Consider the following 16,079-nt stretch of genomic DNA (forward strand, 5'->3'; position numbering starts at 1 on the left):
TTTAGTGCTAATATAATCTGCTGGATTTTGATCTGTCTGCTAGTTCTGTTTAAATGTAATTTTTCCATTTACTGAATTTTGGAATAGAAATAAAATGATACTGAAATGCACTGCATATAGGAAATGAGCAGGAGTGGTCTGGTGACATTATCTTGATTGGATTGGCTGTGCTGTATGATGTAAGAGGTTACAGTGCAGCCCTTCATAGGTTTTAAAATGAATTCCAAGACACCATTATAAAAAGACTGCATTTGTTCTTATGATTGACCCTGAACAGCAGTGCTTGAATCTTATTGTACAATACTGTTTGGAATATGGAAGAACTAGAATTAGACTACCATAGAACAGAACTTCACTGTGCTACAGATTTGATGTTTTACATAGAAATGGATCCACCAGGTAAAGCTGCAATAAAACCAAGCCAGATTTGGTTTTAATGTATATATTTGCAATCTTTCTGTATTAGAAACTTGTATGTTATCATTTTTAAAAGTGAGCAATGCGGGATTTGGAAATGTTTTTATTTTTCAGGAGAGCATGTCTTGTTTATTGTGAATGAGGAAAATTTCCCACAACCCCTATTTCCCCCATTCTCCTCTCCTCTCCCACCCCCAACCTATGTACTGGACACTTAACTTCAGAGCTGCATGGGGATACTTTAGTTATTCTTGTAATTCTATATAACGATAGATTAAAACTAGCTATATTTATTCTTGCAATAATACTGATCAAAAGAAATTTTCCAAAACTGTTTCATCTTGCTGTAAGGTTGATAACTAAGCTGATGTTTAGCAAAATGCATCACAGTATATTTTCCTTGGAATTGCTAGAGTGCATTTAGTTTTTAAAAAAACTATTCCGAGGTAAGTGATTACCTAATAATGACTGCAAGGAAGCCCCTGAAACTGCACTGAGAAATTAAACTTGTATTTGATAAACATCATAGCGATTTTTTTTAATATATCGAGACCAGTGCAGGATTTGTTTGACATTTGAAGTGATGTGCAATGTTAAATTCTAGTTTCATGATACAAGGGCTGAATTTTAAGAGGAAAGTTGCGCATTCTAGGGTTGTTCGTGCAGTAGGTGCTGGAGAATGCCTACATTTCAGCAGCCAAACTGATGAAATGCTGCTTCGCTTTAAACTCTTAACATTGACCAAATATTACAGGGCTGATTTTTCTGCTTTTAAATTTAATTGTTTTAATTTGTATATAGTTCTAATTAATCAGCGCAGAATATTATTGCTAAATTCTAAATTTTACAGAGTATTGTTCAGAATAGTGTTAGAATTTAGGAATTATATGCAGTTTTAATCAGTAAGCTTATGTTAAATTGTGTTGAAAGGGGGGAAATATATAGGTCTATTAACAAGCAATATTTTTATAGAATCATTTAAGTTAGCTAAAAGACAGGTTTTTAATTTGCATTTTAGATACTTGTGTTATATAATAGTAGCTGGTTCATTTTCTTTCTGTGACATAATGTGCAACTCAAAACTATAAAGAGCCTGACTGTGTTTAGTTCCTGTATATTAATGACTGATCTTTGACGGTTTAATGTCCACTGGAGCTGAAAAAAATTCTGCAGTATTGTTTTTATTGGCTGTAGAATTTGTTTCTGTATGGTTCATTTAAAAGCTTTGGAGCAGGGTTTCAGTCAGTATCTTAACTCTTTCAAAGCCGTACCTTCCAGTTCCCATTCTCCTTTTCCTTCCTCTTTCACCCCCCCCCCCCCCATATTAAACAATTGATCTGGAATAGAGTTTGAATACTTTTTGGAAAGCAAAGATTTGATAGAATATTTGAAAATTTTAAGTAGAATATGCTTTAATGTCAGATTTAATCTGAAAGATGTGCTAAGGTTTGGTGTTCTGAATACTTCATTTTAAAAAAAAAGTCGTTGACTTTTTTTCCCTGATGCTATATAATTTGTGTAATGGTGAATATTTTAAACATTTTTGCTTGGTAAGCTTCTTTAAAACAATGTGTATGTATATTTTTTAATTGTTTTAAAAGTGCTCTACAATGTTTTTGATATAATTTGGTGCAGGCTTTGAGAATTCTTTAGAATGTAGCAGTGTAAGTAAAGAGTGAGAATTGTCCTACAGAAAATAAGCCAAGATATTCCAGAATTATGTTGAAATTTGACACTATCGATTATCAGTTAAATTCATTTTCAGCATCTTTTGGTTTGCACATACTTGTGTACAGAATTCTAAAGCAAAAACTGGATTCTCCAAAGCTAATTTGGAGGGATATGCTCATTCTTATTGCAGTTAAGTGATTTCTCTATATTGTGGAATGTTTTATTTCCCTGAGATGGAATAGCATATCTGAATAGCATATATAGCATATATGGAATAGCATTTCAGTTATGTTTAAATCAACTCCCTTAAGTAATGCTTTTTTTTTTTGTTTGTTGCCAAAGTGTGTTGTTAACATAGAATGTTATTCTGGTGAAGCAAAGAGGCATACATTTTTAACTCCTACCAACTGCAGTGGTCTAAAGTTAACACATTGTTATATTTAACTGCAGAGTATGTAATTAAACATTTGAGAATAGCAAGTTAAAATGTGTATTCTGTTTGCTATTTGAAACTTGAAATCTGTGTTACTACAAACTTATTATATATTGGGTATGGAAAATTTTTTTTAGCACTTTGAAATTATTCTTAAATTTCTTTATTTTCAATTCACACAGCTTTGCCTCCAAAACCACCAAAAGCTACACCTGTAACTAATAACGGAATAAGCAGTAACATGTCTCTACAAGATGCTGAATGGTACTGGGGAGACATTTCAAGGTGAGTTTGTAACCTTAAGAGTTCTTTGTATACAAAAATATATAAGCATTTTACATCAGCCCTGATATGGAGCTAAAATTGTTAGCCTGACATAAGTACAAGTGCAAAGCAGGGAAAGTTAATAAACATAAACACCAAACTAGAAGCTGTCATTATTTGAATAGCTAAAGTAGAGTCATTGTGTATGTGTCAACAGGGAACATTTGAGGATATTAATTAAGTTGGTGAAGAAGTGTTCACCAAGTCAGAGCTTTGATAAAAGGATTTTTTCCTATACCAATCAGTGGGTTAAGACAAAACTATGCAGACCTGGCAAAACATTTGGCTGTGGTGGTTTGCAATTAGAGATGTATGCACTCTCTTTTTGGGATAAATTGGTTCTGCTTAAATATTCCTGAAATGGTATCTCTGTGCTTCATAGCAATATGTGTTTTATTTTTTCTCCTCTGCTTTATTTCTAACCTCCATCCTGCTACATGTATAATAGTATAATTAAACAATTCCTCATTTTAGGGAGGAGGTCAATGAAAAACTACGTGATACTGCTGATGGTACCTTCTTAGTCCGTGATGCATCTACAAAAATGCATGGTGACTACACCCTTACCTTGAGGTAAATTTTCTGAATATTTGTTATAAACTTCACCAAGTAATGCGGCAATGTTTTGCCAAACTTAAACGTGAAAATGTGATTGTTTTACAGAAAAGGGGGCAACAATAAGTTGATCAAAATTTTTCATCGAGATGGAAAATATGGCTTCTCCGACCCATTGACTTTTAACTCAGTAGTGGAGCTTATAAATCACTATCGTCATGAATCGTTGGCACAATACAACCCAAAGCTAGATGTTAAACTATTATATCCTGTGTCCAAGTTCCAGCAGGTATGATTTTTGTGTGCTTTTGTTCTAAATGGTGTCATCAATTGAAGACAAACATGTTTTGTTGGATTTTTGTAGAATTGAAAATTTTGCCTTCGACATACAAAATAAGCCCTTTAAGTTATACCAAGCGTGCTTTGCATTTAATGTAAGTTTAAAGTTAATGATATTGGGCTTGGTCTTGCTGACAAGTATCACTGCTTTATAATCACCATCCATGGTGACCACATACCCATTGCACTACGCACAGATGTGGAAGATATAGCCTTCTGACCCATGGTATCCTGGCTCCAACAGTGTACACTAGCAGCACCATCTCCAGTGGAGACCGATGGGTCATGTACATGAAACACTCCATTAAAAAGCTTTGATGCTGACAAAGCTGCACCACCAGCTTTGCCACCTCTGCCGTTTGTGGTTAAGTACCCCTGATTATACCTGATTTCTGAAACTTCATTCATTTATAATAGTTTTTAAATTACCAATATTTAAAATAGTGTCATTTTTTTTTTAAAGATACTAAGAAGGTTTGGCTTAAAACACAATTTTACATATTAATCTCAACTGAAATAATTAGGAAAAAGGGAGCTTGCCTTTCCCTTCCAGTCCCCATTAAAATCTACTGAGGTAGCAAATCCTGTGCCAGGTCTAACCTGGATGATCTCAGCAGGATTGAGTTTGACGTTTGTTTCCCAATGGTAGTGGAAAGTGAAAGATATACCATTCTGTATCTGTCACTGAGCTTTAGAACTTGTTCGGAAGTCTTGGTTTTCCATGTGGCTAAAAACCAATTCTCCTTTGAAACTGCAACTACTAACCAGCATGATCTGATTTATAAATGACCATTTTGCATAATGCTATGGGTTAACCCAGTGTTATTTAATGTCACATTTTTGTTTCCTTCAGGATCAGGTGGTAAAAGAGGATAACATTGATGCAGTGGGCAAGAAACTACACGAGTATCATACTCAGTACCAGGAGAAAAGCAGGGAATATGACCGACTTTATGAAGAATGTACACGAACATCTCAAGTGAGTTTTGCAAGTTTAAAAAAAAATCATTTTCTGCATGAGAATTTCTGCAAGGCATTTCATCAGTGAAAGTATGTTTATGGGAGTGACTAAGTTGAATCACTAATCCTTCTCATTTAAGAAAACAGATTTTTTAAAACCGTAGCAAGATTTGGTTATCAAACATCTGTGAATGTTTTGTTTATTCTCATTTAGGAAATTCAAATGAAAAGGACAGCTATTGAAGCATTTAATGAAACAATCAAAATATTTGAGGAGCAGTGTCAAACACAGGAAAGGTACAGCAAGGAGTACATTGAAAAATTTAGGCGAGAAGGAAATGAAAAGGAAATCCAGAGGTTTGTATCTGCTTAACTTAACTATTGAACAAAAACATTAGTATTTTATTTTAATTTCCAGGCAATTGTAAACCATGTATAAAATCTTACTGTTTTATTTGCAATGTAGTTTGCAGGTATTTACATTAAGCTTTGAAGTAACCTTTCTATTAGTTTCATCCTCTCAAGTTCATCTTTTCCGTATTCATTGCGGAGCCTCAGTATTTTTATGGAGTTCAGAAATGCGCACACACACAATTATTGTGTAGCCGCATTCAAAACAAATTGCTCATGGCCTTGTATCTATTAGGTTCTTGGTACTTGCACTCCTTGTCTATTTTTAATATTATGATCTGTTTTCCTATATCTCTACTCAGTACCTCCATTTCATTTCGTACTTTCCAAAAAATAAATGGAGCCTTTATTCCTACAAAAAGAAGCTGTCTTGCGTGCCAAAATAAAAGCAAACTCCTCAGCAGGTCAGATGGTGCATCTGATAACAACAGTTAATATTTCAGTTTTCTTTACCTGGGATAAACAGAAGGGCTAACTGCTGAGATGGATAGGATAAGATGGGGCACACATCTGTGGGGTGCAACTAGGATGTTTGAAATAAATTGTAGAGATCCTCTGGTTAGTAGTTTAGTGGGGGCGTTTAGACAGTTATAATGTTATGAAATGAAGGGTTTCCATTAACTGTGCTGAAGTCATTCCCTGTGGTCCTGACTTCTACACTGTCACCATTGCTGACAGAAGTTACTTTTCAGCTTAGTGTAAATATTTGCAACAGGTAAAAGAAAAACTTGAACCAATATACAAATGGATTAGTTACAAACCTGAAGTTGTCAAAATTGGTATTGAGCCCATGAATCTGTAACGTCCTCAGATGCAGGATGAAGTGTTGGTCCACAAATTTGTATTATAACAGTGCAGGAGGACATGTGTAGGTCAGTGTGGGATGGCAAATAGTCAGGCTAAACTCATTGTCATCTCTGCGGACTAAACCCAACTCTTCCACAAAACACTCATCCCATATGTTTGGTTTGCAAATCCATTATACAGCCCTTATCTACATTTTCTGATGAATCTTAGAACTTGGTTGTATAGTTAGAGCTATTTTAAGAATATATGTAATCTATTCTTTTTCATTTGGCCTTCTAGATGTTTTGCCATCTTTCACAATGCCTCTAATGTCTGGTCTGTTTTAAAACAAAGCATATATACAAATAGTCTGTGGTGGGAACTAATTCAGGAATTTGCCTTTTTTTTTAAATGGACACTAGACAGTATGAATTACATTCCTTTCATTCTTCTGTGATTCAATTTCCCCATTTAGTTGATGTATTTGAATACTATTATATTTAATTTGATATCTGAATGTTTAGTTGCGCAATCATTTTAAACCTGGGATTTCTTCCCCTCTTAAGCCCCATCTGCGGCATACACCGCACACCAGAGTCCTTTGTCCTGCACCAGTCCTTCACATTGTCTCTGGATGTAGACCATCTCGTTGGAGTATCCCTCCTTCCCAGGGATGAGGTCTTTAGAGTTTCTGTTGGCACTTCTCTAGCACTGGGCTTTTGAAGGGATGAGGTTACTCCTCATTTTGCAGCTGTGTTTGGGACCATCCCTGGTGAAGTTTTCCCTCTAGTTTATTAAGCTTTGTATCCCTCATCAGCGTTCATTCTTTAATTTTGAAGGCTCAGACAAAATAATCTCTTTTCTTGAATCTGTTTTATTTTGAATATTGGTTTTCTAGCTTCTGGCTTTTACTTTTGCTTATTTTATAGTAAAATGTTTTTATTGTATTTTTTCATTTTTCTGTTTTCTTTACTGTCAGTTGTCTGTTTTCTTTTGGTGCATCTTCTGTATGATTTTATATTTTCCTCACTACATCAGAATTTTAGTAGCATGTATTTCGGAAGAGTTTTGAACAGTTTCAAAACACTATTTTCCTTTGTTGTGAAATAATACTTCTGGTGGAACTTGGCAGTCTTGTGTTAAGTGTTGTGTTCAAAGTCAGTGTTCATAATGTATTTTATTTTTCTTCAGGATAATGGTAAATTATGAAAAGCTGAAGTCTCGCATCAGTGAAATTGTTGACAGCAAACGAAGATTGGAGGAAGATTTGAAGAAACAAGCAGCTGATTACAGGGAAATTGACAAAAGGATGAATAGCATCAAACCTGACCTAATTCAGCTAAGGAAAACGAGAGACCAATACCTAACGTAAGCAAAATACCTAAAAGTCACTTAAACCTCATGGTGCTGGAAATACTTGAGAGGTGAGGCAGAATATCTCCATGGATGCTGCCTGACTTATTGGATATTTCCAGCATTTTGTGTTTCAATTTCTGATTTCTACCATCCACTGTATTTTGGGCTTTGAAACTTTTCTTTCATTATTAGAAAGCAAATATATGGTAGCTATGTATGAATGTAACTTGGGTGTAATATGTTTCTGATAGTCATAGAATAGCACAACAGAGAAATAGCCTTTTGGCCCGTCTATTCCATGCCGAGCCATTTTAAATTGCCTACTCCCATTGACCTGCACTGGGACCATAGCCTTCTAGACTCCTGCTATCAATCTTGGGTCGGAATGTTAAGCTTATTTAGAATACCCATTGTAGTTCATTTCACTGGGAAGACTAGAGAAGTTAATGTCTCTGATATAGCTACCAATACAAAGTTTAGATTGTGATAGCAAATACATCAACAATCATAACTAGATTGTTCCTTTACCCAATGTGGTAATGAGATTATAAGTATTCTCCTTGCTCAATAATGTTCACTTCCCTCAATTTTACTTTTTTAATCTTGAAGGTGGTTGACACAAAAGGGAGTTCGACAGAAGAAGATCAATGAGTGGCTTGGCATTAAGAATGAGAATGCTGAAGAGTAAGTAACTTCTATTTTTTAAATACTATTAAAAGGTTATGCACTGTTCCTGTGAGTATCGATGCTTGAACAAGAAATGTTTTATTTGTTTTAGTCAATACTCTATGGTGGAGGATGATGAAGATCTACCTCATCACGATGAACGAACATGGAATGTAGGCAGTATTAACAGGACTCGGGCAGAGAGCCTACTGAGAGGAAAACGGGATGGAACGTTCTTGGTCCGAGAAAGTAGCAAACCAGGCTGTTACGCATGTTCAGTCGTGTATGTAATCTTCTCCTTTTGCAGCAAATACTATGTGTATTTAAAAACTTGCATTTATGAAACAATTTAACGTTATACTCAGGATATTACAGAAATTTCTCCAAATGGGATGTTATCTTTCAAAGTGCAGCTTGCCTGAATTTACACAAGTCCATAAAACTGAAAATCACTATGGTAGCAATCATCACAATATTGTAATAAATGACATCAAAAGCACTAAAGGCCTGAAGTGCAGTTACTAAAAGTAGAGAGGGAGGAGACTAGTTCTGCTGTTCATAGGAATGGACTTTTAAATTTAATGTCATGGGAGTTCCTCCTCATGTAGGGATGTCTGTAAGTTAATTTGTAACCAGGCACAGCCAGTACTGTTGCCTTGTATGTGAATACAGCAACCATTTTACAGGATTACACGTGAGATTTTGGTATTGATTTAAGGCCACAGCATAAACTCCCCTTTCTTCAGAAACTAGCATTGACTCTATCCTGCACTAAACAGCTAGATGTAGCCTTGGTTTAACATTACATCAGGGATACTTCACCTTCAGCAGTGAAGCATTACCCCAGTTATATCCTGAAGCGGGAACTCGAGTTACGATATACAGCATATGGTTTAGCCCTGTAACCTTAGAACATTTTAGGAATGAGTGCCAGAGGCAGTTTTCAGTCAATGATTTGGACCAATCCCTTAACAATTTGTATTGGTGTTTTTATTCCTTTTCTATTTTTGTGACCATTTGTGTTCAGCACCTCCATTAAAGTCACTGTGAACTCATCAACTGCAGACAACTGTGGGGTGCAAAAGTACAATTGGATGTGTCATTAGAATATTAATGTTACATCCTGTAGTATGACTTAACGACAGGCAATGTTACCCAAGCTTAAAGTATTGGTTGATATTTCTCCACCTGAAAGAAGTATTCTTAAAGCTATTAGTTAATGTACTTTTATTTCCAATGCATTTTAATTTACAATGTTTCTCTCTTTTTTTGTAGGGTGGATGGTGATGTGAAACACTGTGTCATAAATAAAACTCCCACAGGATATGGATTTGCAGAACCATACAACTTGTACAGCTCACTTAGAGAACTGGTGCTACATTATCAGCATACATCACTTGTACAGCACAATGACTCCCTTAATGTCACACTAGCCTATCCAGTATATGGCAATCAGAGAAGATGAAAGCTGAAGTCTTGGCTTTTTGACTGCTGGATGGTCATTGAAATGGCTCCTACCACTTTGCTCTGATTCAGTTTGATTCCTGTTCGGGAAATGATGTGCAAAGTTGACTTGAGCTTTCCAGAGAGAGAGAGAGAGAAGTGACCGTGTTAGACCTCTGAATATAAATTCCTAAAGTGCTTTTTTTTTAAAGAAAGCACTTATTAATTGAGGACTGCAAAACTATCTCCTTTTTGGGGATGTTGGGGCCTGTTTTTATTGGTGCTTGTTTACATTCTTCATAAGGATTTACCAGTTGGAATGTTGGATACTGCAAATCCATGGAAATATATTTAAAAAAACTGAAGCAGGAACATCAGTGTTTTTAAAAATCCAGTGACCTGTTTCTCTTCGATCCAGATCAAGATAATGTCAAAACGGAATAATTCAGCAACAAAAGTGAACTTCACATGTAGCAAGCTGGCACTTTGAACATTTGTACCAAGTTTATGATGAAAAAGGGAATGTTTTGTTCGGAGGGGTTCTGTACGCGTGAATGGGACACTCTCAAACAGTGCCAGGTTTCTAGAGTTGAGGCAATGTAAGCCTGTTTTATTAACTGTTTAAAATCTGAAGGAAAGGACTTCTACAAAAATGGCACACCATATATAAAACCATTGTATATATGTATATGGAATATCCCATTCTGGGATAGTTGGATCAAGTAAAAAGAAAAGCTATCATCCTAATCATAGCAGATTTTACATTGTTTCTCCTATTTTAAAGCTTTTTTTTAAGATATTGCTATGCAAGCCTGCATATTGCATATCATATTCTCAAGAGTACCCACAATATAAGCTTTGTTTTGTTGCCTAAAAGTGTTGTCAATTTTTGCAATGTTCTTTTGGTGTTTCCAGAACACACAAGTTGTCTGTGAACGCAGCTTTGAGAACGTGGGAGGGGGGAACCGAATGTGTTCTAAATCACTGGTTAATTCTATCTGAATAGCAATTTGGCTATTTAAAATGCAAATTTAGAAAACCATTTCAAACTGTTTCCAAAATGTATTATGTAGCTGGTTTAACCACGTTGTTTTCTCCTAACAAGCAACCATATTTCATGTATCTAGAAAACACTAAAGAAATTTTCCTTTTCAAAAGGAAAACAAAATCCCAAGTCTAATGCTAACAATAGCTTCATGCTCCAGTTTTAAAAACTGGAAGTCTTTGAGTCACTCAGTTCTCCATGCCTTCTGCAGTTTTCAGGCTTTTAAACTTGCTACACTGAAATAGCTTTTCTGATTTGCTTCACCTTTATTTTCATTTCAGCCATGGTCCTGCACTTACGGCCCAGGGCCCTTAACTTATTACCTCAGTTGTATTTAAAACAAAATCAGCCATTTAATGGGCATAATTGCAACCCTGTACCTGAACTTTTAGTGGTCATGTTAGTGGAAAACAACATGCTTGATATCAAATCCTTTCTCTTGCGCAGTGCATTGCTGTAATTCAGTTTATTGTTTCACACAACACAAAAGCAGAAGTGTTTTGGAACTTCAGCAGCATAATGGTGCACATTTCAAGATTCTTGCAAAGAATGCAGTATCCTTGTGTGCTAACTTTCTGCTACATAGAGTAGCATAAGGTAGTAATGTGCCAACCTTCTGAACTTGACTATCAGTACTATTGTGGGATTTTATTCCCATATGAGGTGTTTCATGTTTCAATCCCAAATTTTAAAGCTCATTTGAAGCACAGTTTGGATCATCCAGCTTTTACAGGGTCATTGTAACCTTACTATTGGCCACTGGATAATTCAGAACTTCGTAACCTTTTTGTGGTGGAAATTAAGAGAAGTCCCAGTGCTGAGGGAGGGGTGGCAGGAAAATTGAAATGTTTCTTAGAGCCAAAGTTTGTCTAAGCTAAAATAGTGTTCTATTGTATAATTTATAAATTTAAATTAATTCTGCACATAGCCAAGCATCCATGACTATGCAACTTGAGTTGTCACGGAACACAGTTTAAACTTGCTGAAGGACAATCGTGTAAAAATAAATGTTAATTTAATTCTACAGATAAGCCATTTTTGGTCTTCTAATTTTTTTAAACAAAAGATAACTTGGTAAATTAAAACGTGAGGGCTTGCTTACCCTTTATGCACATTTTGTAATCCAATTTGCAAGTCATTTTGTTCATTGTCAGCATGAGGAGAAATGGCATTGTTTACTTTTAATGTGTAATGAGGATGTTAATTCTAAGATATTAGACTATAATCTACTAGGCTTTAGTATTATTCGTATTATCTTTCTGCGTGCTCCACTCTGCAATTTTTGAATATTTTCAACATCAGAATACTTATGCATTTGGTAGTGTGAAACAATACAGACATGTCTGCACAAAATAATCGTGGTTCCGTGAGCATGCTTTAAGCTCTTCCAAAGGTACCATGCGTGATGAGCTTTACAAATTGAATTCAACTGTTAAATGTTTGGGTGTTGAAATGGGTATGCGCACAGAATTTTCTTTCTGTATTGAAATTCAGTTGTTTGTGTCTCTACAGTGTATGTTCGCCGTATTTTGCTGTAGCTGTATTTTTTGAAGAAGCTTTGCGACTTTAAATGTGTGTAAATGCTTCTTTGTTTTAATGGTACTACTGCTGATGAGCTCTTTTTAAAAGATTTGCATTGTGTGCCATTTTGTTCAGTGTTGCATTTCTGTGAAACTTCCTTCATTGTGGAATTTTCGTGTTTTCACATGGTGATGCATATCTTAACAAAACTGATCTGAAAGGATATTAATCTTGTAATTATTCATGAGCCATTTTATTTCTTGAAGTAATAAATGTAGTTGCATAATTTGTCCTTGACGTTGGGAGTTTAAAAAAAGATTCCATCATCCTGTCCCGAATCTATTCCACGTTCCATTGAGTGATTGCTTTGAACGTAGAGTACATTCAAAGTGGGGAAAGGGTGTACTGCTGATCTTGAGGCATTAATTCCATATTTCATATTTTAAATTCATTTTGATCAACTATTTTTCAAAAGATGTTGGATACAGCTTTAGTTGTGCTATGCCTTTTGGTGGTTTCATCACCATGAGACGGCAGTTATTACCCAATGTGCTGCTATACCTTTCAGTTCTTAAAATAAAACTTAAACTCCATTAGTTGAAATAATGTTTGTATATTAGTTAAGATTGCTTTGTTTAAAAAGCCTATTCCTTTTATTAAAGAATTACAGAAGCTAGCAGGATAGGTTGTATGGTCTGAAAAGACAATACAGTGACTGTAAAGTACAACCTCTTAAAGCTATTCTTGTTCTAGGTTTAATAGTTTTTCATTTTAATTTGCTATAATTCATGTATTATGGCTATCATAAGGAATAAAGTTTTTTTTGTTTCAAATAAAGTCTGTGTGGAGCTGAGGAAGTAGATGTACATAGTATAGAATTCCATGGCCTAATGTGACTGATTTCATGTAATTACAAAGTGCAATTCTTAGAGATTTGTGTTATGTTGTTTTAAATAGCCATGAAGACTGGAGATGTGTAGTTGCTATGGATATTGACATAGAGGATGTTACAAATGTGAAAATCCTTAGTAACTGCATACCTATGAATTAATTAATGGCATTAGAGCTAAAAATCCCCTTTTCTTTGAGAAGGCCCTATTGTAACAATGAAATTACCATTTCTTTAACTATGGGTTGTATTTGAATTATATCTAACAGACACTTTTCTAAGCATTGCTTTAAAACTGCTTAAAAAAGTACTGTTTGTAACAATTTAATTTTGAGAAATTTATCTAAAATGTGTGCTGAGCAGTGGGAAGTGTATACAACTTACCATAGGTAAATGCTAATATTATGAGGGGTGGGGGGAAGATACTTCAAGCTGCCCAATGATTTTGCAACATTGATGTATCTTTACAAACTGCAGCTAATTTTGCTTATTTACAACATACTATATATTGATCATCAGTGCCTGATTTACCGTAGGGAAGCTATGGTTAGCTAATTAGTTTGAATTGATTTTGTACTAAATTTCTATTTGATGAAAGATTTCTAATCTACATTGATTGGCCTTGTTAGGAATAGTACTGTGGTAAATGGATTGTTAGTCCCAATTTATTGAGTGACCTAAGTACCTAAGGGCTACCAAATGGTATCAACAATGCCTGCTTAACTTACTGACGAGGCTATTGGTGATGGGATGTTGGTGCAGTTAGTTGGGCTCAAAATTCCAGCCAGTATCTATTGTGCAACCTTGCATTATTGAATATCTATTCATTTATTTATTAAGTGGTAGTAAGGTACTTGGGAAAATTATCAGAATGGGCAGAGTCAGAGTGGATTAATGAATGCAGAATCTTTTAGCTTGTTTAAATGGTAGAACAAAGTTGGGAATTGCTGCTTAAATTTGGATTCCAAGGCCTTCAGTAAGGGCCATGTAAGACGAGAGACCATAGATTGCAGGCTTGTATACTGGCATGGTTTGGGAACTATTTTAAGAGATAAAATAGAGCATTTTCAGGTTGGAAGGCTATAGCTAATGCCTTGCTGTATCTGTGATTTAAATGTATTATTTCCAAGATTGTTGATACAAACTTGGGTGGCAGTGTGAGTTGTGCAAGAGGCTCTACACTGGAAAGTGAATGAGGAAATCGAAGATATGCACAGTGGCCACTTTATTAGGTACAGGAATAGAACCCAGTGTGGTCTTCTGCTGGAGCCCATCCACTTCAAGGTTTGATGTATTGTGCATTTTGAGGTGCTCTTCACGCCACTATTGTACCGTGTGGTTAATTGAGTTACTGTCGCCTTCCTGTTGGCTTCAACCAGACTGGCCATTCTCCGCTGATCTCTCCAATTAGCAAGGTGTTTACACCAACAGAACTGCCACTTACCAGTTGCTTTTTGTTTTTCATAGCGTTCTCTGTGAACTCTAGAGACTGTTGTGCTTGCAAATCCCAGGAGATCAGCAGTTTGAGATATTCAAACCAATCCATCTGGCACCAACAATCATTCCATAGTCAAAGTCACTTGGATCACATTTCTTCCCTATTCTGATGTTTAGTTTGAGCAACAACTGAATCTCTTGACCATGTCTACATGCTTTTATGCATTGGGTTGCTACCACATGATTGGACGATTAGATATTTGCATTAACGAGCAGGTGTATGGGTACCTAATAAGTGACCACAGAGTGTGGATGAAAACTGCAAAGTCAGATGTGTTGTATCCCATCTCATAGCACATGGTCTTCTATGCCTTGCTGAATCAAATGGTGGTCTCAATGTTTCTTAGATGCTTTTGGCAGTCATAAGATATGGGAGCAGAATTAGGCCATTCAGCCCATTGAGTCTGCTCTGCCATTCCATCATGGCTGATCTTGGTTTCCACTCAACCCCATATGCCTGCCTTCTCTCTATACCCTTTGATTCCCTGACTGATCTGGAAACAATCAACTTCCACTTGAAATATGCCCACAGACTTGGCCTCCACTGTAGTCTGTGGCAGAGCATTTCACAGATTCACCACTCGTTGGTTTAAAAAAAAATCCTCTTTGCCTCTGTTCTAAAAGATCGCCACTCAATTTTGAGGCTATGCCCTCTAGTTCTGGATACCCCCACCATAGCCCATCTCCAAGTGCTCATAGGAGGGATGTCATTAAGCTAGTGGGGGAATGCAGAAAATAATTCAAAAGTGTTGCTGGGAAAGGTGGACTTGAGTTAAAAGAAGAGGCTGGATATGCTGGGACTACTTCCTCTGGAGCCAAGGAGGCTCAGAGACATAGATAAAGTGGCTGGTTGCAGTCTTAATTTTCCTCTAGACAGGGGAGTCTAAAACTAGAGGGCATTGGGTTTTAAAATGAATGGAGGAGGATTCAAAGGGGACCTGTTGGGCAAGATTTTCAGAGATGGGTATATGGAATGGGCTGCTAGAGAAAGTGGTAGAGGTGTGAGCAATTACAATGTTTAAAAGACATTTGGATGGATACAAAGATAGGAAAGGTTTAAACAGATATGAGAGAAACCTAGGCACACGTGGAAGATAACCTTGATCAGCATGAATGAGGAGGCTAAGGGGCCTGTTTCCGTGCTATGTATCTCTGGCAGTGTTTTCCAGTTCCTTTCCATTCCTGTTTTTTTTTAAAAGAAAACATCAGTCCCATTCATATCCCATCACTTGCCCTAAATCTGTCTCCTTATCATGGTAATGTAGTGGTAAGGATAACAGTATTACAAATAAGGGTGGCAGACTTTGGAGTTAATTTCTGGTGCCATGTGTATGTTCTCTGTGATCACGTGAGTTTCCTCCTGCAGTCCAAAGACGTCCTGGTTAGTGGTGTACTGTACTGTTTTCTGTAAATTGTTCTATGATTAGGCTAGCGTTAAGTAGGTGGGTTGTTGGCTGACATAGCTTGTTGGGTGGGGAGGGGCCGTTCAGTAATCAAAATAAATAAACATTCCTCTACCAGCATCCTTAAAATCCTAATGGCAAACTGAATTTTTGAACCAGTTTCCCAATTTGGCCTGGATCCCATGTGTGATCTTGTCAGAAGTTTTACTAAAGTCATGTAAATTACATATGTCTTGTCCTCATCAATACCATCTTTTGCTTCTTCAAAGAATTCAATCAAGTTGGTCAGACAAGATCTGCTCTTGCCAAAGCCATTTTGCCTCTCTCCAAGTGGCCATTAATCCTTGCTCAATGTTTTTTTCC

General features: G+C 36.2%; 1 protein-coding gene across 2 annotated transcripts in view; it reads left to right on the top strand.

Annotated features, from left to right (window-relative positions):
• The window catches only part of pik3r1 (phosphoinositide-3-kinase, regulatory subunit 1 (alpha)), a 66,909-nt gene extending 54,145 nt beyond the window's left edge, over window positions 1-12,764 (top strand). The window contains exons 1-10 of one of the 2 annotated variants that reach the window (XM_072257812.1): window positions 236-399; window positions 2,704-2,806; window positions 3,320-3,418; window positions 3,509-3,689; window positions 4,593-4,718; window positions 4,914-5,056; window positions 7,088-7,264; window positions 7,862-7,936; window positions 8,031-8,201; window positions 9,194-12,764. In XM_072257812.1, coding sequence (XP_072113913.1) covers window positions 315-399; window positions 2,704-2,806; window positions 3,320-3,418; window positions 3,509-3,689; window positions 4,593-4,718; window positions 4,914-5,056; window positions 7,088-7,264; window positions 7,862-7,936; window positions 8,031-8,201; window positions 9,194-9,383 — 1,350 coding nt within the window. In that variant the 5' untranslated portion in view covers window positions 236-314 and the 3' untranslated portion in view covers window positions 9,384-12,764. Of the gene's footprint in view, window positions 1-235; window positions 400-2,703; window positions 2,807-3,319; window positions 3,419-3,508; window positions 3,690-4,592; window positions 4,719-4,913; window positions 5,057-7,087; window positions 7,265-7,861; window positions 7,937-8,030; window positions 8,202-9,193 lie in introns of those variants that run through there. The other variant, XM_072257811.1, reaches the window with a different exon arrangement.
• Window positions 12,765-16,079: the final 3,315 nt, after the last annotated feature.

This window comes from Mobula birostris, chromosome 5 (assembly GCF_030028105.1).
Source record: "Mobula birostris isolate sMobBir1 chromosome 5, sMobBir1.hap1, whole genome shotgun sequence".
NCBI lineage: Eukaryota > Metazoa > Chordata > Chondrichthyes > Myliobatiformes > Myliobatidae > Mobula > Mobula birostris.